This window comes from Manihot esculenta, chromosome 6 (assembly GCF_001659605.2).
Source record: "Manihot esculenta cultivar AM560-2 chromosome 6, M.esculenta_v8, whole genome shotgun sequence".
NCBI lineage: Eukaryota > Viridiplantae > Streptophyta > Magnoliopsida > Malpighiales > Euphorbiaceae > Manihot > Manihot esculenta.
The window spans coordinates 24,567,477-24,594,224 of NC_035166.2; the positions used below are offsets into that span (position 1 = coordinate 24,567,477).

The 26,748-nt window shown below is 35.3% G+C and overlaps 2 protein-coding genes across 4 annotated transcripts; both read right to left on the minus strand.

Moving 5' to 3' along the window:
- Positions 1–972: 972 nt before the first annotated feature.
- Positions 973–3,024, minus strand: LOC110618058 (adenine/guanine permease AZG2). The gene has a single exon (XM_021761079.2). It carries the CDS (start codon positions 2,832–2,834, stop codon positions 1,218–1,220), a length of 1,617 nt encoding a protein of 538 aa, XP_021616771.1. The 5' UTR covers positions 2,835–3,024; the 3' UTR covers positions 973–1,217.
- Positions 3,025–5,829: 2,805 nt separating this feature from the next.
- On the minus strand, positions 5,830–17,334 carry LOC110617558 (kelch domain-containing protein 4). Of its 3 annotated transcripts, none has more exons than XM_021760426.2 (20): positions 17,100–17,333; positions 16,670–16,751; positions 16,485–16,553; positions 16,256–16,388; positions 16,111–16,157; positions 15,880–15,966; positions 15,086–15,147; positions 13,944–13,986; positions 13,770–13,850; positions 12,441–12,557; positions 11,925–12,030; positions 10,266–10,329; positions 9,801–9,843; positions 9,216–9,479; positions 8,972–9,133; positions 8,637–8,780; positions 7,983–8,135; positions 7,626–7,712; positions 6,283–6,351; positions 5,830–6,188 (listed from the first exon to the last, which is right to left on the minus strand). In XM_021760426.2, exons 2-20 carry the CDS (start codon positions 16,697–16,699, stop codon positions 6,102–6,104), a joined length of 1,848 nt encoding a protein of 615 aa, XP_021616118.1. In that variant the 5' UTR covers positions 16,700–16,751; positions 17,100–17,333; the 3' UTR covers positions 5,830–6,101. The 3 variants fall into 3 exon arrangements, with proteins under 3 accessions (XP_021616118.1, XP_021616117.1, XP_043813471.1); XM_021760425.2 differs by having other exon boundaries at positions 16,665–16,751; XM_043957536.1 differs by lacking the exon at positions 8,972–9,133 and having other exon boundaries at positions 16,665–16,751; positions 17,100–17,334.
- Positions 17,335–26,748: the final 9,414 nt, after the last annotated feature.

The window sequence follows — 26,748 nt, forward strand, 5'->3', positions numbered from 1 at the left end:
ACCTAAGCTATCCCGAATCAAGCCACCACCATACACACTGCTCTGCGAACCAAGGGGAGGACACTTCCAAGAGACCCACTGGAACTCCGTTTGTCTGCGTTGGTTGAGCAATTTCAGCAAACACTTGTTGCGCATCATTAATTTGATGGTGATATTGATATTTAATATCATTTACAATTTTATTTCTCAATTTATAATTAATTATAATTTCATTATCTCCTTAAAAAAATAAAAATAAAAATAAAAATTAATATATGAAATGATAAAGTATTATAAAATTAAGAAACGAAATGATAAATAATTATAATAATTAAAAATAAAATATTAATTTATCTTAAAATATTAATAGCAAAACAGAAGAAAAATGCTCAACACCGACCAACTATATTGTTTAAATTTCAAAACATAAAATAAATAAATAAATAAAACATTGTCAGTGAAAACTGAATGATAAATTTTTTAATCTTTATTTGGTAAATATCCAACAGTTATGATTGAAATTATGACACTTTGACTCTGTCATTGGACTCTTTTCATTAATTAATTTTGTTGTGCAGATATAAAATAGGACGGTTTGGTTGCTGCTTCAATTCAAAACCCTATCTTTTCATTATTAAGCATCTTCACTAACTTTATTTTTGATTGGGCCTTCATGGGCTGGGTTAAAGTGGCCCACTTTAAATGCTATATCAAATTAATTTTTGAAAAAAAAATCTAAAATTTACACATTAATTCCTTTTTTTTTTTTAAAAAAAAAAAGCAAGATTTTTAATCCTTATAATTTTTAAAAACTAACAATTAATCCTTACTATTAAAAAAAATTAAATCATCATTGTTTTATTATTTTCCTAAGAACTAATTTTCTCCATATATTTCTAAAGGGACTAAATTTTGAATATAGAAATAAGGGGAGACAAACTATTAATTTTGTAAAATTATAAAGACTATCCACCTTATTTCTAAAAATATAAAGACAATTGTGTATATTGCATTCAAATACTGGGAGAGATAAAGAAATTAGTAATAACTTGAGACAATAAGAGATAAAGAAAGTAAAAAACAGCCATGAAATGCAGCAACAGTATATGTATAAAGGATGGCTGTTGATCTTTCTTCTATCTCGCTTGATAACAAAACAAAAAGTTGCCCCTACAGCCCACCCCCACTACTAGCTTACAAGCTCCACTATTTAACAAAAATGGAGTTCTAAAAACCACTTAAATTATTTCAACTGAAGGATCTACACCAGCTGTAGCAGACACTTGATTTTGTTCTTTCACCACCATTCTTCTCATTTTCATTATCCATCCCACTGATCTCATCATATAATCATACATATTCAGAGCAATATAAAGCCCAATGCCTGCAATAATCCCATTTGCTATTGAATAAGTTAAGGGCATAAGCAGCATGGTCATAAAAGCTGGCACTGCCTCTTTCATATCCTCCCAGTTTATGTCCTTCACAACCTTCATCATCAGTATCCCAACAATCACCAGTGAAGGCCCTATGGCCCATGGAGGCACACTTGTCAGTAGAGGAGTAAAAAACAATGACAGTAAAAAGTAGAAACCTATTATTACTGCAGTTAATCCTGTTCTGCCACCTTCTCTAATCCCAGCCGATGATTCTATGTATGTTGCTATTGGTGATACTCCTAAGGCAGACCCCACTATTGTGGAGCCTGCATCTACCATGAAGGCCATGTACTCTCCTTCAAATCTCCCTTTATCATTCACAAAGCCTCCAATCTCTGCCATTGTGTAGAGTGTCCCTGTGGTGGCTAGCACATCAACATACAATAGAGTTGCTAGAGCCACCCATGCATCACTTGTATTGAACTTGCTGAAGCTGATTGCCCCAGCTGTGGTCTGGATTTTGTGGAAGTCCACCACTTGCTTGAAGTAGTTGTAATTTGATTCGCCTACTGGAGTGTATGGGAAGTAAGTGACTGCAGTTCCTCTAATCCATGAGATGAACGTCACAAAAAGAATGCCATATATCATGCTGCCTTTAATTCCTTTCACTAAACCATAACATGTGATTAGGAACCCAACTGAGCTGAGCCAAAATGTTGGGCTGTGCATTTTTCCGGCGATGCACTCTCCGGTTGCCGGATTTGTACTCGAGCATGCTGTGACGGTCACCAGAGTTGATGGGTCTGGTCCAACCAGGCCCACTCCCTGGTGGACTTGCAAGCCAACAAATGCAATGAAAAGCCCAATGCCTGCTGCACAAGCCAGGCGAACTGGATGGGGTATGAGCCTCGCAAGCTTTGCTCTAAGCCCAAAAGCAGATATTGCAAGAAAGGCACAGCCCTCAACCAAGACTACGGCCATTGCTGTCTTGTATGAGAGGGGTCCAGTTCCATGAAACCCCACCAAATTATAAGCCAAGTAAGCATTAGGACCCATACCTGGGGCCAAACCCAGAGGCAGATTGGCCAGAATCCCCATAGCAAACGACCCAATCATAGACGACAATATTGTTGCAACAATGAGGTCACTCTTAGCTCTGTCAAGGCAGCTTTGGTAACCGTCATTGGGCTTAAGCACACAATCAGGACTAGGAGTTGTCTGGTTAGCCGGAGGCGAGCAGTCAGCGATGGAGCAAGTGACGCCGGAGTCAGAAAGGATGGTGGCGTTAACAGTGATGATATAAGCCATGGTAAGGAAAGTGGCAGTAGCAGCACGTAGCTCCTTGGTGAAACAACTCTTTCTTGCTTCAAGCTTAAAGAATCTACCAATCTTGCTCTTTGAAACGTAGTCATTTAAGCTCGTCTCCATTTTCTGACAAGAAGATGAAAGTTTTGGACATAGCTGATGAGCTCCCATGTTTCTGTATTGAGTCTCTCTGCGCTAATGGGGATCTTGTAAGATTTTATAGGACAAGTGTGGCTCATGCGGCCATGAATACAGGATTTAAGGGATATGCGTTATTGCAAGAAGCATGTCTTTCGCTCTAAGGAAAATGGGTTGTTTTTGCCTTTTTTTTGTAGGGAAGCTTTTATGGGTGGGGCTGCTCTGTCATGTGTTGCATATATAAGGCAGCTGGCTCTCACATAAACACTTAAATTTCCTTTTTTTAATATATAGAAAATTTATTTAAAAATAATTAAATAAATGGTAAGTAATATACAACAAATCCTGGAAAATTAAAGTACCTCAACTTTATCTCTAAATCTTCATAAATATATAATTAAATAACAATTTATTTATTTTTAGAGTTCTCAAAATTTGTTTTTCTAAATTATATATTACCAAAAATGGATTGATCAATCATTAATTTTTTTATCCAATATTATCTTCATCGATTTAGTATTATAATTTAATACACAGTTAATCAGGCATAACCTTAATTAATAAAATAGAAATAACTAATTTGATATCATGATTCCTACATGTCTAGTGGAATTCTTAACAATTAAGTTTAAGTAATTATTTTTGTAAGACAATGATAATTTGAAATTGATTAGTATCTGTATTGGAATTAACAATAATTAATTAATTTAATTACATTTGGTCATCTCTTGAACATGTAGGTCCAAACACCAATAGATAAAGCAAAAAAATATTCTCTACTTGGATGAGTTGTTATCCCATCAATTTCCAAAATTTATGGGAGCTTTGGACATATATATAAACACGTACCAAACAGCTGAGATGGATATTATGGTTCCTGAATATTCAAGCTTTGAAAAAATTATAATAATAATCAGACAAACAGTATATGCTTGCCAACTATTATTTAATTAATTAAAATGAAAGAAATTAAAGCTTTAGAGTTTAGACCTGCTAGATTCTATTTCAATGCTCTAATTGCTAGGAAATTTCTTTTTTTTTTTTTAATAAGTAGCTCGAAAGCTCCAAGATCGATATCTTTGAATGATCTAGTTAATATCATTGTTAAATCCAGAAGATATACATTAAAAGAATCTATAAAATTTCATGGACCTCAATTTTAGTCTTATTTGAATCGTCAAAAATTTTTTTTTAAAAAAATACTGGCTACTTGTAATATGAAATGAAAATAAATTTTTAAGAAGAGATTAAACATTCAAATCTTTGTAGTATTCTTTCAGAAAAATTTTCATATATGAAAATATATTTTCTTGTTAATAATCATTTGTGCAAGGAGAATATGAGTATTAATAATTGGTTAAACTTTTGTAAAAAAAAAAAAAAAAAAAAAGTATCTAATTACCATGATTGCCAACCATTATTACACAAAACTATCTTCATCACCATTGATTTATGGTCTTTATTATTCTTTCATTCCAACGAAAATGGCAAAAAATAATCCAACTAGGAAGCTAGTTGTGAAATGTCCAGCCCTAAAAATGGCATTATAGGGCAATTTAAACGAGATTATCCCACACTTCATAATATAACCTTTGCAGGAAATAATTTTAAAAAAAAAAAAAAAAAAAAAAAAAAGCATGCATATCGATATAATCAAAAGCTTTCATTCTTCTCGTTACCTGCAAGATTCCATCAAATAAAAAAAAAAAAACCTTCTCCTTTTCATTTTTTTATGACACAAATAAAACAATAGATTAGCTATGAATGGAGCCACGCATGCCGTGGGTACTTTGCAATAGAATATAAATATAAGGTGGCCGGCCTGTTGCCTTTTCTGGGGAGTGTTTCTTATGACATATAGTTTAACTTAGTAGATATATGGTTCTGCTTTTAACCCTTCAGTTTATGCTTTTCTATTTGAATATACTTCAACTGGGTAGGTGAGTTTTATCTTTTAGGACGAAATGGGCGACTTTAGAACACTATGGTGGTTGCATAAACAAAGATTTTAAGCATTGCGTTGGAAATGCAAGCTGCAGCGGGTTCTTCTTTTGAGAGACCAGGGAAGAGAAAAGGAAGGGTTAAATAAAAGTAAAAAAAGACCGACTCTTGGCGTTTGATTTTGGATTTACTTAATTAGAGGAAAAGGGTTCATATAAACAATTGGGAGAGAGAGATACTGGCAACAGGCAATATGAAATAGGAAATAGCTAGTAGCACTGCCAGAAGGCAGGGCAAAAGAGTTGGAAGAGCAGGCTCTTCTTTTAAAGGTTCTGAATTTTGTGGTTTATCCATCATTTCACCCATTGCCTACTGTTGAGATTGTTTGTGGTCTTGAAACGGTGTTTATTCAGCGGCAGAAGAAATATACCATTTGAGACTTGTTGGGCAGTGTTGCTTAATTTTGAGAAGATATAGAAATGGAAGATAGCAGTTTCTTACTTTAATATTCCTTTTTTTTTTCTTTTTGAGATAATTGGATATAATTTATAATTGTATCACAATCCAAAACTCACATTTGACAAACCAAACTATCAAAAGAAAAAAAAAAAAGAGACTTCCTTTTATATATAACTTGGACATAATCAACTAATTCCTTAAAATATATATGGCAGAATACCTGCTCATGATAAATGAATTTATTTCAATTTTTTTTAATCTTCATGTCTTAGAGCTGTAATGTGTTATATATATTCTTCACCAAACATATTAATTCATAGCAAGAAAAAGAAAGAGATTAATACTCGATCCTCTCCTTGCATTGATTGGCCAATGATGATATAGATAACACGAATGTTTCGTCCAAAGTATATCATGTTCGAGATATCCGCAATAAACACCTAAAAATCAATTCCTTTCCAGTTCCAAAATGTACATAGCATATGCTTGCTCAGTTGTGTTCCAGCAATTGGTGTCCGCTGTAAAGATTGGGGAAGCCATTGAGACCTTGTTACGTCCTTTTGCTCTTTAACCCTTAGGTCACACGTTTCTCCCACATCCAAAGTTCAAGCCCCTCTTTTCAAAGGAATACACCAAACTTTGTATCATGAAATTGCATAAATCAAATCAAAGCATATTCTTGCAGATATACAAAAACTACTTCTGCAGAATGTATCTCCTTCCTAACTTCTTAATGATGACAGATTCAAGCCCCAAAAAAATGGTGGGATTAAGCAAGTTACATCAAACACTGCCCACAATAATTAAAACAAAATTCAATAGTATCATGCTTATAAATGCCCTAGTCTATAGCAAAAATGGGACAAAAAAAAATCTACAGTATTTGATAGCTTCATCATATTACTTGTTCTTCTTCTTGCCCCTCTTTCTTGAACTAGGTTCAGCCTCTTGTTCTTCAGCCTTCTGCTCCGCCTCTAGTATAGCCAACTGCAACATAACACAAATGAAAAAAGATAATGTGTGACTAGATCTAAATCTTTCAGAAGAAGCCTTCCCTAGACTTTAGGAAGTGAAAATCTACCTCATCAAGAATTGGTTTAAGTTCCCTATACCGAGCTTCAGCAAGATCAAAACCATCCTTGCGAAGCTCCTGAAATGCCAATCCCATACTTGTCACATAGCGAAAGAGATTGATAAAAGGCCTCAGTGTATAAGTCTACAAGTACGACAATAGTAACATGAAGCAACATATGTAAGGGATGACAGCAGTTATTACTTCCATCTTATTTCTTTATTTATCTCTCTTCTTTACCTTTTATTTTCCAAAACAAATATCAATCTTATTGTACAATCTTCCTTCACAATGGGACAGGCACTTGCAGGGAGTTCCACTCCTTGCTATTCTTACGGTAAAAGGCATTCTGCAGTATTAGGTCAAAAGTCCAATCATCTATCATCATCCACTATTTGTGGATACTTCTCGGCTGGGTGTTTCAAGGAAATATTTTTCCCCTTGTAATAAATTAACTTGTGCATCTGGGTGAATTTTATTCTTATAATGGAAGAAGATTCTTTCCTCAAGGGTACACTTGGTAAAAGCCTTGGTGGGTGGAAAGTATATGTCACATGACATGAAAATTATGTGTAATCCTTGCTTGCAATTACTCTCAGGAAAAAATAAGAATTAGACAACTTTATCAGCTTAATCAAGTTTCAAGCACATGCTGGAAAGGAATTGAACCTCGCATCGTGAATTAGGAATTCAACCAAACTAGATATGGATAAGCTTGACACTAAGTATAAAAAATAAAAATCAGTCCAGAACCTTAAATGATGAGTAGGGAGCCAAATTCATCATAATTGCAAGTGAAAAAGATTTGAATATATTTGCAAACCTAATAAACCAAAGTCAACCTAATTAGTGTAATCTATTTTTTTGTTTTTCGAAATTAATCTAACCTATTGATTAAAGTATCCTTGTAATTGAGACTTGAGCCTTTGATGAGTGAGCTGAGCTTAAGTTGGAACACATCCAGAAAGCACTACACATAATTACTACTCCCTCCCTCCCATAAAGATAAGCTTGCTTTTTTTATGTCCCAAGTTACAGGCCACTTTCCTTTTTAAGATGATGATTTATTTATTAACTTCCTTATACAACATATTTAATGCGGATTAAAAAAATAAAATAAGTTAGAAAAGGAGCAATATAACTGGAGGGTATATTTGAAAAGGCAATATAAATTTATTGTTTTAAATATATTAACTATATTTTCTTAATCCATATGAAAAAAAAAAAAAAAAAAAAAAAAAAACCAACCTACTTTATGGGATGGAGGGTGTAATAAATTAGCATATGGGCCATAGAGAAGCAGCAGCAGAATATAGTTAATTCTAACTTAACAAGAAGTTGCAGGAACAAACCTTTCCAGTGTGCTGTGTATGTTCATGGGCTGCCATTTGCCAGTACAAATTTGTCCGCCTATAGAAATCCCTCAAGGATTCTCCAGGCTTTGCAAAGAAAGACATTAGAAATAAACAGTAAATAAAGTGGCAGGGGTAAACAAAGAAACTCATAAGGGATACTAAAACCACCATTATGCGTGGGTGTGCATACATATAGATATATGTAGAACTTGATAAAACTAGCATGCGTAATCAAAACTAAAACCCCAATTATGACAGGACATTTTATCTTGCTTGCTTGAGATTTAGAAATTAGAAAATCAAGTTCTTCCCATCCAGGATAGAAGTCCAAAAAGCAACAGTAAATAGAAGTACCACTGGGGTTCTTTGTGAATCTGAAAGGCCAAGATTGGCTCTAATCTGCTCTATCCTGGCCCGTTTCTCCTTCCTTCGGAGATTCTTTTTCTCACCCTTTATTATAGCAACAGCATCTCCCACTTTAAGTGATGCAGAACCATTGTTCCTAACCTAAATCCAAAGAAAAGTGAGTACAAAGTCAATAAGTCAGCACCAACAGAAAAGGAAACTAACAACAATTTGTATCAATTAATTCTCTTTCCAACACATAATAAAACAAATGTTCTGCACAAAACATCCATGTGCACTCAAGTCTGATGGGTAATATGCTGCAATGTTCAATTATGCTTATTCGTATGACTTTGGAGTTTGGACACAAAAAAGAAGCAATGAAGGATTAGAAGTTAAGGATCCAAGTCTTATTTGTAGATTGCATTGAAATACCATGTCAAACTCACTATGCAATTTTGTATCTTACTAATTCACAAAGGACAAACAAGGAAGAGAGGATGGGAAGAGAAAGGAGAAGCAACAGTAGCAAAGAGAAAAACAAGTAAAAATTTTGAGCTAGAAGTGAAGAAAGTGTAGTCCTCCCAACCCTCAAAAGATCTAAAGGTGGAAGGAAAAGCACTTATGAATTGGATTTTGCTAAAAAGGGAAATGTAAAAGTACCTCTACATCACCATCATCACCATCGCCATCATCATCATCATCATCATCACTGCTGCCATCACTGCTGCAACCATCTTCACTTTCATCTTCATCCTCGTCATCATCTTCATCCTCTGAGGCTTCCACCCACTCAGATTCAGACGCCTAGTTTAAGAAAGAAAGGTACAGTGAGCACAAAGACCATATTGTTTTAATGAATCTGTGCAATCAATATAAGCTTCAAAGAGAAAAGGAAGTTAATGGTCATTCTAGTAGGGTATATAGATAAAGATCCTTGCAATATCTGAAACCACAAATCAACAAGGTAAAGGAAATAAAGATAGAATGAAACAAACCGGAATAATACACTTCCACTCATCAAGTTTGCTTAGATTAAGAGAATATAAATCGTCAAGTGTAATCTCTTGGTCTTTAATCTCCATCATCCCCCCATATATGTACAGTGTATCTTTGCCAACAACCATGCAAGAGTTTATACGTCCACAGGGCTTCACTATCTACAAACTTGGACCAGATTAATAAATTAACAGTCAAATAAACTAAATGCCCGAATCAATAAACTCTAAGTCTGTGACAAACCTCTGGTGAAACAGAATTTTGCTGAACCAGTTTAGCTTTAGATGCGTCAAGCCTTCCATCAAATTTGGCACCCAAAGAACCAACATCAATTACGGCCATGTTTGTTTTCATATGCTGAGATATTTCATCAATGGTGCTTTCAGAATCAGCTGCATCTTCAAGGTAATCTTGATTCTCATCATCATGTGTGGCACACTCCACGTCCATTGAATTTATCTTGTCCACGTCAGGTCCATTAGACCTTTGTTCAGTATTTTTTTTTAACTGCAACGTATCAATTAATAACTACTTATTCACCATCAAAACAAAAGCTATCAGAAATAAACAAGATCTAAATACCATAGGTAGTAAGAAAAGCCAATTGAAATTATACAGAAGTAGGGGGAAATGGCATAATCTCTGTTAAATGTAAGGATTTCAATACTTGAAATCAGCAACTATCCTTCTCTTCTATATCCAACAATTAGCCTACATAGCAGGGGGTGCTAAATCCCACCAAAAAATAAAACAATTACAAAGCACCAAGCTGATACAATGATCTGGGAACAGAAATTATCCAATTACAGGTTTATTCATGAAATGTACCTTATCTTTTGTTGACTTTTCCTTCCGTAGCTCCAAGGGGTACCTACAGCAAGAAGGAAAAAGATAAAATGTATGTGCAAGTACTGTAATGCAGTCACAAGTATTCTACTAAAGAAAGAGATAATAATGTATCATACTGACACAAAGTATAAGTTTTCCGCAAGAAACAGAAAAATGAATGACACTTAAAGTATAAGTTCCCATAAGCAAAATTAAAAAGCATTTATCATACTGCAGAGTAATAATAGGGAGAGAGAGAAAAAAAGTATATGTGGGGATGTGTAAGAATCTTGCAATGGTCCACCATATCATTGAGGTAGCTGTGCTGTAACCGTATAACTCATGTTCTGTTCTGAATTATATGCACATAGGGAATACTCTATCTTGCAACAATAATATGGTACAATAAGTCCTGCTTAAAATATTGATAAGAAATTCTATAGGAAGCGATGTAGGTAGGATTACCAGCGATAGTTATCTAATTGGAAGCCATAAAGTTCATTCAAGAATAAGCTCATCATTACGTCTCCTGTGCCAATAAAAAAAAAATACAACAAGATTAATTAGCTCAGGAAAATAAAGGAAGAGGAGATACAAGTACAAATTAATTTTAATACGATGCAAAAGATCAATAGATGACATAAACAAGCAGATATCATTAAAAATAATGAGTTTAACAAGAAAGCAGTGAAATAATTGATTCAGGACACATTAAGTCAGCTGAGCTTCAAAAACATACAATAAAAGATGATGAAAAGTACAAAGAAAGCCATTAGATGAAATAAGCAAGAGAAGTGTCCGGCATGCCAAACAACATGCACTTCTTTTGTCCACCTGATAACATATATCGATGAACAATGGAACCTAAGTCCATGACCAAAAACTCTTGACATTATATGGCAAAAATTCTACTCAAGGGCCCCAGGTGTTTTGTTATTTCCAAGCAGATCATGCCAAGTGAATATTTTCCATATTTCAAAATCTTTAGGGCAATGTTTAGAACCTACACAATAATAACACTCTAATTCTCACTTCTCACAATCTCTGTAATCTGATACCTGTGCTGACCATAAGAAGCTCAAGAAGAAGCAAATTTGAAGACGGGAATTTGTATATGTTTTTTCTGTTAAGAAACATGCACAATATTTTTCTAGTTGATCCAGGTTTTTTAAGCATTATACTCTAAAGATAATATTGTAATTTCTCGTTTTGTTGAAAATTAGCTTTAACAGAATAACATTACTTTTATAGTTATGGGCTTCCCAATTAAGGTTAGTGTACAAAGTTCTAAGCTCTGCTCTGTATTAGTAGCACAACTCCTCAAATGAAAGAGTAGGAAGTAGGAACACTTAGGACCATATGAATGGGCTTCTAAGTTCTAACACTTATAAAGTATCAATCAATTCCACTCCACAAAAATTACAGAAACTTTTCGCTTTGACCTCCATACCATAATGATGGAACTTTGAGAAGTCTAATGACTTATCCTTTCCACACAAGGTGTCTTACATAAATGGACAAAACAAGGACCAAGAAAGACAAAGAAATAACTCAAGTGGACTGGCCAAGAACCACATAATTAGAGAAATAATCAACTCAATTAATTGTACTAACAAAACTTTATGGTTATTATAACAACTCTCTATGGTGCATTCTAAATGTTAACCTTCTTAAGACATGAGCAGGAGTTAATTCAACCCAATAGATAAATGTCATCAATTTCACCACAATTCTGAAATCCTTGTTCTTCTGATCTTTAGCTTGACACAGAGGTGCAGGCACAAAACTCAACAACTTTGCCTATGACATGATATTATATACCTAAGGAAAGTATTCAATATAGTGGGCCTAGTTCCTCCTGAAAGAAACATAAAAGTGGCATAAGTTTCTTTTGCCTCGCTGTGTTTTTACTTCTATTTACAAAAGATGCACATCTATACATAAATTCAAAGTTTCAAACACACACTGTCCATGTTAGTCATGATTAAATCTTGAAGGATTTAAGACACTCAAACAGCACAGCAAAATAAACTTGATATAATGGTTAAACAAAATCTAATTAGAAGAAGCAGCATGCACATGTAGACACACAAAGGGGGAAAAAAGAAGAAACAAGAAATAAACCTTGCATTTCCATGTCCACAACTCCTCCAAATAACAAAGCACGCTTCTTATGAACACTCATCGAGAACCCAGCACGGGGCCCAGGAGGCATCCCACTTTTCTTTACCTATCACAAGGAAACAATATTACCGCTGCAAAACTCATCTGCTACATGTGGTTGGGGAAAAAGGAAAAAAAGGCACATGTAAAAAAGTGATGTCCTATTGCATGAAATAATAAAGCTGCAGAAAGTTGTTGACAATAAATGAAACAACCAGTTAAAAATACAAAAAATAGAACTACAATATGATGGAGTATAAGAAGTCCTAAAACTTTTACGAGGTATCTTGTTGTACTTATTGAAAAAGAAAATGCTTTAATTCCATAAGGCCACAACTTTAGAATTTAGACCACCTTAATGGTAGCATGAATAATGCAACATGATCAACTCATCACCACCACAGTCTAGCCACTATCAAATGGCAGAACTGTCATATAAGAAAGATAATTTTCAATAGAGAAGGAAGACAGACAAACCTTGTTCCATTCCCAAGTCCTAGGATCAAGAGACCACATGTCCGAGTGAACAACACCTTTCTCAGAACTATTTTTATCGGATGAAACCTCTTTTGAGTAGCCACCATATAAAAAGATCTAGAATGTTAAAGAATAAGAATAATTACACCATCAAAGCAAAAGAATATATGTATGCTAAAGAAGAAAAAACCATGCTGCAAAATAGGACGTCGTCTGAAGAAAAAGCAGTCATGATGAAAGTTATTATAATATGCTCAGTAAGAAGTCAGATAAATTATGGGCACAATTTTACTTCATCTTTACTTATTTGCACACGTCAGCAATAAAAAAAAATACAAGGATACTAAAACTAGTCCTAATCAAATGAGTTATGATCTCTAATCCATGCTTAATAATAATAAAACAAAGTAAAATGCATGAAGAGTGTGAAGGTTATTACATCATCCAAGGCAGATGACGGGTGAAGAATATATAGGACTGATAGAGAAGAGGAAGCCTAAGAAAGAAATGGCTGTCACAGCCCCCAGGAGAGTATCAGCTCCCGTGTGGAAATATTCTGCTCTTAACTAATTTTGTCTGTAGTAGCCAGGTGCCTCTCCTACACATTCCCCTCTTCTTAAATAAGGAGTGAATCCTCAGTCTCCATGATTCCCGCAGCAGTAATTTCCTTATCAGCAGAATAGAATATTCTCCTCTTACCCTCCTGACCCTTAGGCATTCTGGAATAAACCTTAAAAGGCCTAGATTTATCTTTCTCTACTGGGCTTTCTCATTCTTTCTTGGGCTACCTCTTCTCTATCAAGGACCCTTATGCATGAAAAATTGGGATCAACAACCACCTTGACAGTTGACATTCATTGATAAATTGTCATTACTAAGGCAATAAAAGAGAATGCATCCGAAAATGAAGCCCAAATACTGACATTGTATATGTTGCAAACTTGCAACAGCTTCTAAATCAAATACATCACCAGGAAAAACCCAAACCACCTACAACAGGAATCAAATTCGCTCTCTAAGATCTATGAATGACCAATGCAATAAATCATCACACCAGAGCCTTACAACTGAAAATTAACCAGAGCCTTACAACTGAAAATTAACTTATAATGACCTGATTTTTTTAAAAAAAAAAGGCACAGCAAAATGAGAAAGGTCCAAAAAGCTCAATTATGATATGTTCATCCTTAGCTCAAATAAAATTTGACAATCTAAAGGTTGGTTATATTTCCTAAACATTACAGCACAACTTGGGCAGAATCTATAAGATTACTAAACCAAATTATCCTTTTGAGCACAAAATAAGTCGCTATCGGCATTTAGACTTACCTCATCTTGATAAACAAAAAACTGAAAACCACTCCGAGCACTTGGCCACATTGCTCCAAGCTTTGGCTTTATTTCTTGCCACTATAAAGAACATAAAATTACTCTACATTGGACAGAAGCTTGAAAACAACAGCATAATAGTTAACCAAGAAATTATAAGTCAAATTTATTCACCTTGAACTGATCTAGGTCAAATATATACAAGTCATTATAATATCTGCCAAAAAAAAAAGCTTCATCAATCTTCAAGTTATGGAAAAAAAGCTTCATCAATCTCCAAGTTATGGCTTATGATCGCTAAGATATCAGATAAAAAGATTTTGCATTTTAAGTGCCCAAGAAACTCAAGCAAGGTATATAAAGTTGAAAAGTTGTCATAAAAAGTTAGGGCAAATCACATTGAAAACAAATATCAAAACCATGACAATTAGAACTGATACTGTGTAGAGTTTTAAATCCTTATTGAACTACTTCCAAAATCATAGCCTTTTAAGTCTTAATTTTGGAATGATGAAAATTCAGTGCACTACTAATTGTAATAGATAAACCATCTACAATCAATCTTATGCAAGTAGGGAAAATTTTATTTGTTGAGATCTGACAGTTGGAAGTAACGAACTTGTTAAGAATATATCCTGTTCCAATAAATGCAAATCCTATACAAACTAAGAAAGCCTATTCATATGAAGATGAAACCTCAAAGGTTGCAAAGAGAGGGAGAAAAAGAAAAAAGGAAAAAAATGAAGAAGAGAAGTTTCTCTTCAGCATTTCAAAGTTTTTTATTGGCACCCTATTTTAAACTGTACCAGCTTATTCCTCTCCAGCACCAGCCAAACCAGTATTGTATTATAAAACTCATTTTGGTAACTTAATTCAGTTATCAGCATGCTTAAAGCTTTGTAGAATCTCTAGGTAAATCAAACCCATGACATCATAGCTCATATTCTGTACACTAACCATAACTAAAGCTTGTAGATTGAAGATTGCCCATTCTTTCTATAGTTATATATAAAATTTACATATTTTTACTTGTAAAATCATCCCTCAAAATGTAATCATTAATTGCAAAGACACTAAACAAACATACAAGCGAGAAGTCCATGCACTTGTTGAATCCTAGAAGAACACATGGGATGGGAGTGTAAACAAGTCTTGAAGAACAAAGGTGCACCACAATAAACTTGCAATTGAGTTTCTCATAATAGTTTGGGATAAGTTACATGTTAATTCAAATGGATGGATAAAATAATAACACAAGCTAATGATTTATCAGTTATAAATTCTTAAGCAATGCTTTATGAAGACCAATCAACAACCTCACTTCTCTAAGAGTGTCATAGAAACCACCGAAAACAATAATTTTGTGCTTGTATAAAACCTGCAAAAGAACCCCAAAAGCCGTGAAAAGAAGTTAACATGAGTTGTAGATTAATCTACATATGGCTATAAACATAAGAAAATAGCAAATGGCAATCCATCAAATAAACTGAATAACAATACAGATGTAGCAATATCTTGAGACATATTTTACCATTTTATTATCTTTGGCAAAGATAACTGTTACATCATCAAAGATGATAACTGGTTAATTTGTCCGATTACTACATGTGTTACTTAAAGTAACATTGTAATTACTGTCCGACAATGCAATTGGTTCTAATTTCCTTTTCCTTTTTCTACTAAACGAACAGCCTAATAAGTGGTTAGAGAACATAGTATAGCTTTCTTTCGCAGATGTTGTTTATTCAATCCAGAAATAGGACAATGTGAGAGAAACCAGGATCAACAGTACGTACATGGTTTCTCAACCTCTGTCAATTTTCTCTCTTTTTTTTCCCATTGAACACTATGTTTGCCATTATTTCTTTATAACATCCACTTCCACTAATTTCTTGCTTAATAGGCATTGCTTCATGCCATTTGTATTTTCATGGGCAGATATTTCAAGTTACAAAATACCCATCCATTACCAAATGTGTAGACATGTAAGTTAAACCCTGAGCAATACTTTAAAAGCTCAATAAAAAGGAAAGAAAGAAAGAAAAGGAGATGCACAAAGGTGACATCACTTCTAAATGAGTAGATATAGTTTAAAAAGATCTGAACTAACCATTCGATGGCCTGAACGTGGAGTAGGACATCCTTTCAAGTTTAATTGTTCCCACTGATTTGTTTTCAGGTCCAAGACCCAGAAGTCCTGCAATTTTGGAAAAAGAAAAAACCAAAATCATATTTCAAGTCTAAATGTTACAAAAGTATGGTAGCTATTAAACCCTGATGTAAAACTAATTATTTCTTCCTTATAAGTATTCACAAAGAAGATAGATAATAAAGGTTTGACCTTGTAGTGATGGAAGCGCTCCTGATTTGGAGATGTGAATTCACCACCTATTGAAAACAGAAAAGATGCTAAAATTCAAGGCAAAAGGAAAGTATTATGGACGAGCTTATTTTTTGATACCGAGTAAAACGTTTCATTAGTCTACCAAATATATAAAGATAATTTTTCCAAGCAACTGCCTGATGTGCACTGCGAGGAGGTGGGCTATTGGGGCTTGAAATCCTCTTCCATTCTTGCTTTTCCACATCATAACGGTAAAGATCCCCGTACACAAATGTCTGCATTGTTCCATTTGATCACATGAAAATGACAATGTCCATTCACCATAAGAAGAAAAATGCATAAAAGAACAGTAGAGGTTCCTGAGAACAAACCTTGTTACCATTGTAGAATTCACCTCCATAAAGGATTAATTCAGTGTCTTTCAAGGGATTAATATTTAGCTACACAATCAATAAACACAATCATTTGAGAAGCCTTTCTTCCTACGAGTAAAAGAACATTTCCAAGACTAACAGCTAGATTAAATTGCCACAATTAGAGGAGGTCATTACTGTACAATTCGATCGGGGGGATGGTGCAGGAACATTTTCTTCTACATGGACTTCCTTCTTCTTGGCTTCCTCCTTTTGTATGCTCAACTGTGGAAGCAAAATATGAGAGGGAAAAAATCAAAGTAAAGCGCTAACTTTTGCTTTACTAACTAAAATTGCATATTAATTTCACAAAAAAGAAAAGCTCAATTTGATTATAACGTCAGTTAGAAACTCATATATACAACTTTCACTTATAACTGTCAATACGTTGATATTCCACCATGATGTAATCTTTATACGAATAAAGGCGGAAATTCTTCACTAAACCAGATAGATAATCCAATATTTAGCAAGGGGAACCGAGCTAGGTGATGAAAATCAATTCATCGCACATGAAAAAGCTCAATTAAATAGAAAAACTAAGCATCAAAAGCTAAGGAATTAATTAGCTACCAGAATGGCGTCAATGTCATCTTCAGGAGAGACTTTCTTCGTCTCTCTTCTAGCTCTCTTCTCCTCAGCTTTCGCTGTTTTCCTCTCCGTTTTCTCTTTACCTTTTCCCGGTTTCTTCGTTTTCTTTCCCATTCCTCTCTTCTCTCTCTCTTTCTAGCCTGAGCTCAAGCCTATCTTCCGGTGCACTGTGCACGGTGTGCGGCAACGCAGAATGAAAGAAAATAGAAATCCAACCCTCTGGATGAACGACATTTTAAACGATCCTATTTTTACCGCAACGATGTCGTTTCATCAAGCTAAGCGCCGTTCACCTGGCTGGTCCGTCCAAGTAACCCAATTTTTTTTTTTTGCAAGCTCACATCTTTTTATTTATTTGCAGTTAGTATTATTTAAAAAAATATTGTAAATATGTGAAATAAATATTAATTTTAAAAAATATTTTCATTAAATAAATATAAAAATTCCTAATTTAATTTTATTTCAAACACGATAAATAATATAATGATTTAAAATTTAAATATTAAACTCATTTAGTAAGTGAAATTATTTTAAATTTTATCAATTAAATTCAAATTGAAGGCTGAAATATTATCTTCCTGACAAAATTCTAAAATAAATTATTTAAAAATACTTAAATACCAGAAATAATCACAAGCAAAATTGTGGAAACCCACTGGACAAAAGATGTGCAGCAGCAAAGCAAAAACAAATCAAGAATCCATTATAAAACATGACAAGAAATGAATTGGGATGAAGAACCAACAAAATCAAAAACAAGATAAGCAGAGCATTGATAGACATCTACCAAGCCTAACAAAAACACTGAGATGTTACACAACAATTATATAAAATCATCACCAGAGTCTTAAAGTTCCACTGAAAGGATTGCTTTCCTTGCAAGCCTTATCATTTTAAACTCCTCCAATTAAATGCCTTTGTATCCAACAACTTGTTTAAAGTTGGTTAGCTTTTGGTGGCAATTGCTAAGCTAACCTTAGACAACTAACTGTGACTAAAATATACACTTAATAAGTAAAATTAATTTTTTTTTTTAATTTTTATTAAAGATATAAGAGAAAAAATGTGAATATTTATTAAAAACATATTTATACTTAACATATTTTCACTTAAAAATTAAATTTTTGGGGCAATAGTAGTCTTTGCCAATCTTCTTTAGATCCGTCATAAGTCACTAGGTAAAATGCATAATAATAATAAAAGGAGAATTTAAGGAATTTTTAATATTTTATCAGTAATTTGTATTGTCATTTCATTTGTGGAATGACAATCAATACCTAAATATATTTTGAATCCCAATAAAATTTACCATAACTATCTAAATTCATTTAGAAATCAATTATTACTGAAATAATATTAAATTTTATTTAATATCTATATGCATATTTAATTAATAGTATATATATGCTTTATTAATTTGATAGTTCTACAAAATATTTAAATTATATTATTTAAAATTATTAATAAAAAATTAAAATATTTATGATAATTCACTTTTATATCCAATATTTTAAATTTTGAATGATAAATTCAAACATCTTTAATTTGCCACAATTATAAATAAAATAACAAAATTAAATTTAGAAAAGTTAATAGCTAATATTCTGTTTAACTAATAAAATAGTTTTTAAATATATTTTTATAATAATATTATTATTTTTTATAAATTTTATTATTTACTTCATAATTTTATTTTTATATAATATCATAAATTATTAATAAAAACTTTAAATATAAAAAAGTTACAATTTAAAACATACAATATTTTATTTTATTTAGAATATTATTAATAGAAAATAAAGTTTTCTAATTATAAATTTTATAATATTAAATATAACCATGAAATCTTTTAATATATATTATTTATATATAATATTTTATGTAATATGAATTTGTTAGTGATGTTGTAGAGACTAAATTGATGATATAATCGGAATGGAGTTATACTGTAGTTGGCTAATCCTACAAGACAAAATAGGTGAGGTGGTAGGGTGCTCATGGTAGCCATTTTGATACTTAAGTCAGTAATTTGGAGAACGAGGCGAATATAGAACTTGAGAGTATTCGTGTTCGAGAATATCGTACATTTGTCTCTGTGATCAACTTCGACGCTCAAGTCAGTAATATGGAGAACGAGCCGAATATAGAACTTGAGAGTATTTGTGTTTGAGAATAGTATACATTTGTCTCTTTGATCATTCTCATTTTATACTATAAGAAGATGGAGATAAATATAGTATTTCCTAGTGATTCGACGATGATGTGGCTAGCTCGTTGGTAAGGGATCTTCATTGGCTAATTGGTCGGGAATCTCGTAATCGCATACGTAAAAGGGATATGCTAGATTGTAGCTGTTAATGATAATTTCCTTACGGAGCCTTGTCCTGAAGTTGGGAGGGTGACTTTATCCGACCTGAGGCCGACTTGTCCTGAAGCGTGCGGGTCTTCTTTTCTATGGGTGGACCGCGTATAGGTTATCAGATCTTTGCTATATGACCCTATCTTATGGTGATAGCTCACTGTCTACTTTAGATGAGTCTTGTGTAGCATCAGAGGTCCTTCGCTGGTTTTCGATTTTTTAGATTCAAAGATGACATTTGTCTTTGTGATCTGGATCATGGGGCTTATTTTTCCAGACTGAGCACACGATGTCCTTACTTTCTTCTTACTTGCCATGCCGACTAGTCAGGTCTAAGATTTTGTCTGACTAAAATTTGATTTGAATGATATAGTAATGCCTTGACAAATTTCTGGGTTCTGTAATGACCCGAAAACCGATACCCCTCTGTAACGATCCGAACCGCCACCGGCGCTAGGATCCAGATCGGCTTAAGGCCGCCGGGACCCGTAGCAAGCCAAACATACCTCCTATCACCTGGTCAAATCCCATACATGATCAAAACTTTAACATAAAAATTGTAACATCTGATGTAAATACCGAGCTTGACCTGTATGCAACATAACTGAAAACATCAAGAACCCCCTACTAGAGCCCTCATCAACACTCTAGCTGGGTCAACATAACATACATCAAGCCGGAGTCACATCCAAAGAACTAGAACCTAATCTGTGCATGCATCAGAACCACAAACATAAGACCTCCACTAGGGTCCTCATCAAACACTCTAGCGTGGTAAACAACACATGCCACAAGTTCAGTTCGAACACAACTCAACATCTAACATAACATACATCATGTACTAAACATGGACTAACCAAGTCTTAGGGCCAAGCACAGTACTAATCCAAAAACCAATCTCTACTTTACTTACATTACAATCTCTTACAAATCATTATGTCAATTTACAATACATGTCCACACAACTCTAATCTATTACATCAGCATAACCTTAACTCTTGAGACTTCCCGATCGACCTCAGACCTGCAACACTGGGGTTAGGGGAGAGGGGTGAGCTAAAAAGCCCAATGAGTAAAAACAAAGAAAACAGTTCATTAATTACATGCTTTCATGAAATGCGTCACAGCACAAATAAATCATATCACGGATTGGACCCAACCACCAACATTCCTTCCAGTCTTAGTATGCCCGGCCCGGCCGGGTCTTACAACCTTCGTATGCCTGGCCCGGCCAGGTCTTACAACATCTCTAGGGCTAGTGGGGTCGTCCTTGGTCCAATCTCCATCAATAGTAAATAATGCAATGCTTCATATTCGTGTAACTAGTGCAATCAACCTATTACATATAAACATGATGCATGAGCATGCTTTAGGCATTTGATTTCTTTAAAATAAAAGATTAAGTTAGTTCTACTCACCTCTGGCAGACGCTGAACTGACTCTGCAACTGCTAACACTGATGGCCTCCTCGGTTCCTCGGGTCCGATCCTACACAGGTGGACTCGAATGAGGTGCCAACACACTCTAAACAACTCATAAACAACTCCCCAAAAACCCCCTAAAACATCACTTAAACATGCATAGAAAACAACCTTGAAAAGGCTGGACAGGGCACTTTCGGCGGCACCTTCGGCGGCCGAACCCTCCCTCCAGAGACGAAACTCGGGCACTTTCGGCGGCACCTTCGGCGGCCGAAAGTCCCTCTCCAGAGACGAAAGTCAGACACTTTCGGCGGCCAAACCTTCCTTCGGCGGCCGAAAGTCTGCTTTCAAGCCAAAACTCAACTTTCGGGGGCAAGGTTAGGCGGCCAAACCATGCATCCAAAGGCAGGTTCAGCGGCCGAAACTACTTTCGGCAGCCGAACCTGAGTTCTTCCCAGAAGGGCAGAACTCAGCTTCTCATGCATTCAAGCCTCCCAAACCTTCCAAACACCCCAAAACAAGCACCCAACCTTACCAAAACATGCATAAACCCTTAACCATGCACAAAGGAGCTTAAACAAGCTTAAACAAGCTTAAACTCCAACAAAGAACATCAAAAACATACATAGATAGCTTATGACCCACATAGGCCAAAACCATCAAAACAACCCAAATCCTCACATACTCTCTCCCCATCATGCATACTCACTCCCACATGCATAGACTAGCTTAAACTTCCTACATAACATCACATAAACATATATAAACATACATTTGCATATATTGGGCATAAAACCCATATAAACTTAAATATGCATATCTACCCACACTCAACCATTAAAACTCCAATAAACTTACTTAAAACTTCATTAAAACACAAAGGAAGCAAAGATCTACACTTACCTCTTGAAGATCGAGGGGTGGTGCGATCCCTAACTCGGAGGTGTGGAGGATCCAAGCTCCAAAAGCCTCCAAGCTCCCAAAACTCCTACTTAAGCTTCAAATCTTCAAACACAAGGGTAGAACTCATGAAAACCTGAGGGATGGATAGAGAAAACATGAAAATGACCAAAGGAAGGCAAAGACCCACCTGAGCTCGAGAATGGGGAGAAAACTCGCCCATTTTCGATCTGAGGGCTCTTATAGGTGGCCTGGTCAAAGACCTTCGGCAGCCTAACGTGCCCCTTAAACTCATGCATGTTCGGCGGCCGAACTTGAGGTTCGGCGGCCGAACCTTGGCTCGTTCAAACAAAGCTTTCAGAGGCCAAAAGCGCTCCCGAAGCCTTCCTATGTTCGGCGGCCGAACTTCACTTTCGGCGGCTGAACCTGGCAAATGCCTCCTTGGTCTTTTCTTTTCAAAACGCAATTTTTTTTCATTTAAGACCATGAAATCAGTAAAAATCTTTTAGAAAACACATTCTATCCCTCTAGAAGCCTCTGGCATCTTCAGAGTTCTAGATTCCAACGGAGATTCCGCCGGAAGGTAGGGATTCCGATGCCGGAATCTAGCCGGGTATTACAGGTTCTCTCTAGCCTTGGGGATCATCCAGGTATCTTCTACCCCTTACAAGCCCCTTGATCTTTTCCAGATTTATCGAGCTTCTGGGCATTTTTTAGCTCTGACATTCTTCTAAGCGTTTTATTGTCTCGACCAGACCTAACGAGTTTCTGGGTATTTTATAGATTTTGTGAGCTCCATGGATTTTTACAGTCCTGATAGGCTTCCTAACTTTTTACAGCCCCTAACGGGTTTACGTGTATTTTTTCAAGCCTAACAAGTTTCTGAGCATTTTCTCAGCTCTGACGAGTTCTTTGGTTTTTTACAGCCTTAACGGGCTTTCTGGCCTTTTTTAGCCCTGACGGGTTTATGCATATATTTTCAGTCATGACGATCTTCTTGCAAACTTCATTTGCTCACTTGGTATCTCGTCCTGCCTTCATCAATCGTTAAAAAGTTTTGCCCTCTTACAATGGGACTTCCTCCTTCACATAAAGTTTTAGATTTCTGAGAGTGATTGTAAGAGCAACAACTTATGCTTGTGACTCTCTTTTTGTAAAATGGGACTAATGCCCTCGGTCGCGTGCCTTGACTTATACCTGCTTTAAGGCTTGGGTATCTAATGCTTTAGAAACTTTTCGTGAAACGGGACTAATACTCGGTAGGTCAGCCTAGCATATACCCACCTTGAGACCTGGCATAAAAACTTCTCAGGACTAACATCCGGTAGGTCGGCCTGGCATATACTTATCTTGCAGCCTGACATCGGATGCCTTAAGAACTTCTTGGGACTAACATCCGATAGGTCAGCCTAACATATACCCGCCTTGCAGCCTGACATGAAATATCTTATAATTTTCTTGTGAAGCGGGACTATTACCCAGTTAGACGGCTTGATTTGTACCCACCTTGCAGTCTGCCATAAAAAACTTTAGAATTTTTTGTGAAACGGGACTAACACCCGGTCAGTCGGTCTGGCATATACCTGCCTTGCGGCCTGGCAGGAAATACCTTAGAATCTTTTTGTAAAGCGAGACTAACACCTGGTTAGTCGGCCTAGCGTATACCCGCCTTGCAGTCTGCCATGAAATACCTTAGAAACTTTTTGTGAAGTGAGACTAATATCCGGTCAGTCAAGTTGGCGTATACCCATCTTGTGGTCTAGCATAAAATGCGTTATAAACTTTTTATGAAGCAGAACTAATACCCGATAGGTTGACTTGGCTTATACTTGCCTTGCGGCCTGGCATTAGATGCCTTAGATTTTCTTTGTGAAGTGGAACTAACACCCAGTAGGTCACCCTGACTTATACCCTCCTTGTGGCCTATCATCAAATGCCTTAATTATGTGGGACCCATACCCGGATTGTAACGACTCGAAAATCAGACCGCTACCGGCGCTAGGATCTAGGTTGACTTAAGGTCGCCAGGACCCGTAGCAAGCCTGCTATACTCTCTGTGTACCTGTCAAATCCCATACATGATCATACATTTTCTGTAAAAACGTAAAACTGATTCTCTGAACCAAGACTCAACCTGTGCATGCACTATCTCTGTAGATATGGAGAAACTCTCCCTCAAAGTCTCCAACTTCAAAACTTTTGGTTGATTTGCACAAAAGCTTCAAAACAACATAAAACCCATCAAAACTTTGCAAGATTTGAAGAAAACATGAAAATCACCCAAGGAAGATCATGGTCTCACCTATGTCTGTGAATGGAAAGAAAATCTTATCCATTCACCGACCTAGGGCCTATTATAGGTGGCTGGCCAGACCACCTTCGGCTGCCTAACGTGAAACCAAAACTCATGCATGTTCGGCGGCCGAACTTCACCTTCGGCGGCCGAACCTTGCATTTCTTCCTTGGCTCTTTTCTTTCAAAAACTCACTTCCTTTTATACTTAAGGCCTTAAAACATACTAAAATCCTTTACAAAACCATAAATCTTACCCTTTTAGCGGATTCCGACATCCGAGATTCCACCGGAAAGAATTCCGATGCCGGACTCTAGCCGGGTATTACACGGATAGCCTTGTGGCCTTTTATAAATGTTTGTTTTCACAAACCAACGCTAGTATTATATGTAGGACCCATGCCCAGATTGTATGCGGGACCCATGCCCGGATAGGCTTACAACCTTTTATAAATTTATTTTCGCATACCAATGTCTGGATTATATGCAGTATCCATGTTCGGATTGTATGTGGGACTCATGCCCGAATGGCCTTGCGAGCTTTTATGAATTTATTTCTGTGGACTGACGTCTAGATTATATATGGGACCCATACCCGGATGGCCTAGTAATTGCCTTATGGCCTTTGTTCTTGTCTCCACGCTTTCATCCATCCAACAACTCTGATTTTTCTATAAAAAAAAAGAAGTTTGAAGAATGCATCCTACCTTTATAACATTTTCAAAAATCACAAATATTTCTCTAAGGATTAAATAAAAGACTCGGTCTTCTGACCTGACCGATTTCAAAATTCGGAGTTTGACTCAAGAGTTGGACTCAAGAGTTGGACATCTGTATTCTCCTTATTATTACCCCTACTAACACTTGGCTTTTCTGTAATCACATGAATAACCCCTCCACAGGTTCACTGTCAGTGGTAGTTTCAGGAATTGTTATCTTGAGCTCAAGCCTCCTATCTTTCTACTTTTTTTGATGAACTTTCAAAGTGTGTCGTTCCCTACTAACCTTTCAATCTAGTCTTTCAATTGCTGACACTCCTCTGTTACATGTCCGTAGTCTTTATGAAAATAGCAGTACCTGATTTTGTCTCATTTTTTGACTTTCTTAGGGTTGAGTTTGAGAGGCCACCTGATCTTCTTGTCATTTTTTCTAATGCACATTAGAATATGTCTTCATGAGTTGTTCAATAGTATATTTCTTATATGTACCTTGGCTATTCCTTCCTCGGGAGACCGGGTAATTTTTGTGGTCTCTCTAATACCCTTGCTTCTTCGGCTTTTGGCCTTGCTTTTGACCCATCCTTTTGTCCTCTTCCTATCCTTCCTGGAACCTTTGGGCAGCCCACACCAGTTTCCAGCCAGCAACCTTGGGAACATCATCTGACGGCTCCTCTTTCTCAGACTTGTCCTTTCCTTTGAATTGAGTCTAGATTGCCTCTATCCGAATCCTTAAGGTCTCTACAAAAATTTCTTCCCTCTCTCTGAGAGCCATGAGTGACGCCTTTTCCCGAGTTTTGTATTTCTCAAAAATAACCTACAATCTTCTGACGTATTGGAGCATTTTCTCAATGCTCAGATTGTTGAAATTGCCCTTGTTGACTATAGAGGGTGTATTTTATCCACTGCTAGGAATGGAAGAAATGATAACATCCTCATCAGTAGTAACCTTAACAGCAACTCGTAAATTGCAGGCCATTTCGAGAGATAAAAGAGATATTTCTTTAGAAGGGATAAGAGACCGACTTTAATCCAAATGAATGGAGAGAATTCAATGGATTCTCGGCAACATAACTAAATGATGTTGCAAAGACTAAATTGATAATATGATTGGAATGAAGTTGTGCTGTGATTGGCTAATCCTACAAGACAGAGAATGTGAGGTGATAGATGCCCACGACAGCTACTTCGATGCTCAAATCAGTAATTTAGATAATAAGGTGAATATAGAACTTGAGAGTATTTATGTTTAACCTTTGCCTATGTGATCATTCTCCTTTTATACTGTAAGAAAATAGAGATAAATATAACATTTTATGGTAATCCGGAAATGATATAGCCGACTCGTTAGTAAGGGATCTTCACCGACTAATTGATCAGGAATCTCGTAATTGTAGACATAAAGAGGATTTGTTGGATTATAACTGTTAATAGTAATTTCTTTATAGAGTCTTGTCTTGAAGTTGAGAATACGATCTGTCCGATCTAAGACTTGTTTGTCCTAAAGCACCCAAATCAATTTTTCTACGAGTGAAACCGCATATAGATTTATTAGATAATTACCGCATCACTTTATCTTATGGTAACATATATCACTGTCTACGTTATACAAATATTATATAGTATCAATTAGTAATAAATATTTATAATATATTTAATATTGCATACAATAAATATAAAATATATTTAATTTTAATATAAAATTTAAATTAAAAAATTATATATTTTATTAATATTATAAAATTTTAAAGATTATATTTTAATTTTTCATTATTTTTTTTAAAATTTAATTTAATTCTTTTAACAATAATTATAATAAATTAATTTTAAAATTTAAAGTATTAAAATATAAATATAAATTATTATAAATATTTAATTTTTTTTTAAAACACCCTATTATTCAATACTTGCCGTCCTTAGGAGCCACTTTAGTAAACACTAAA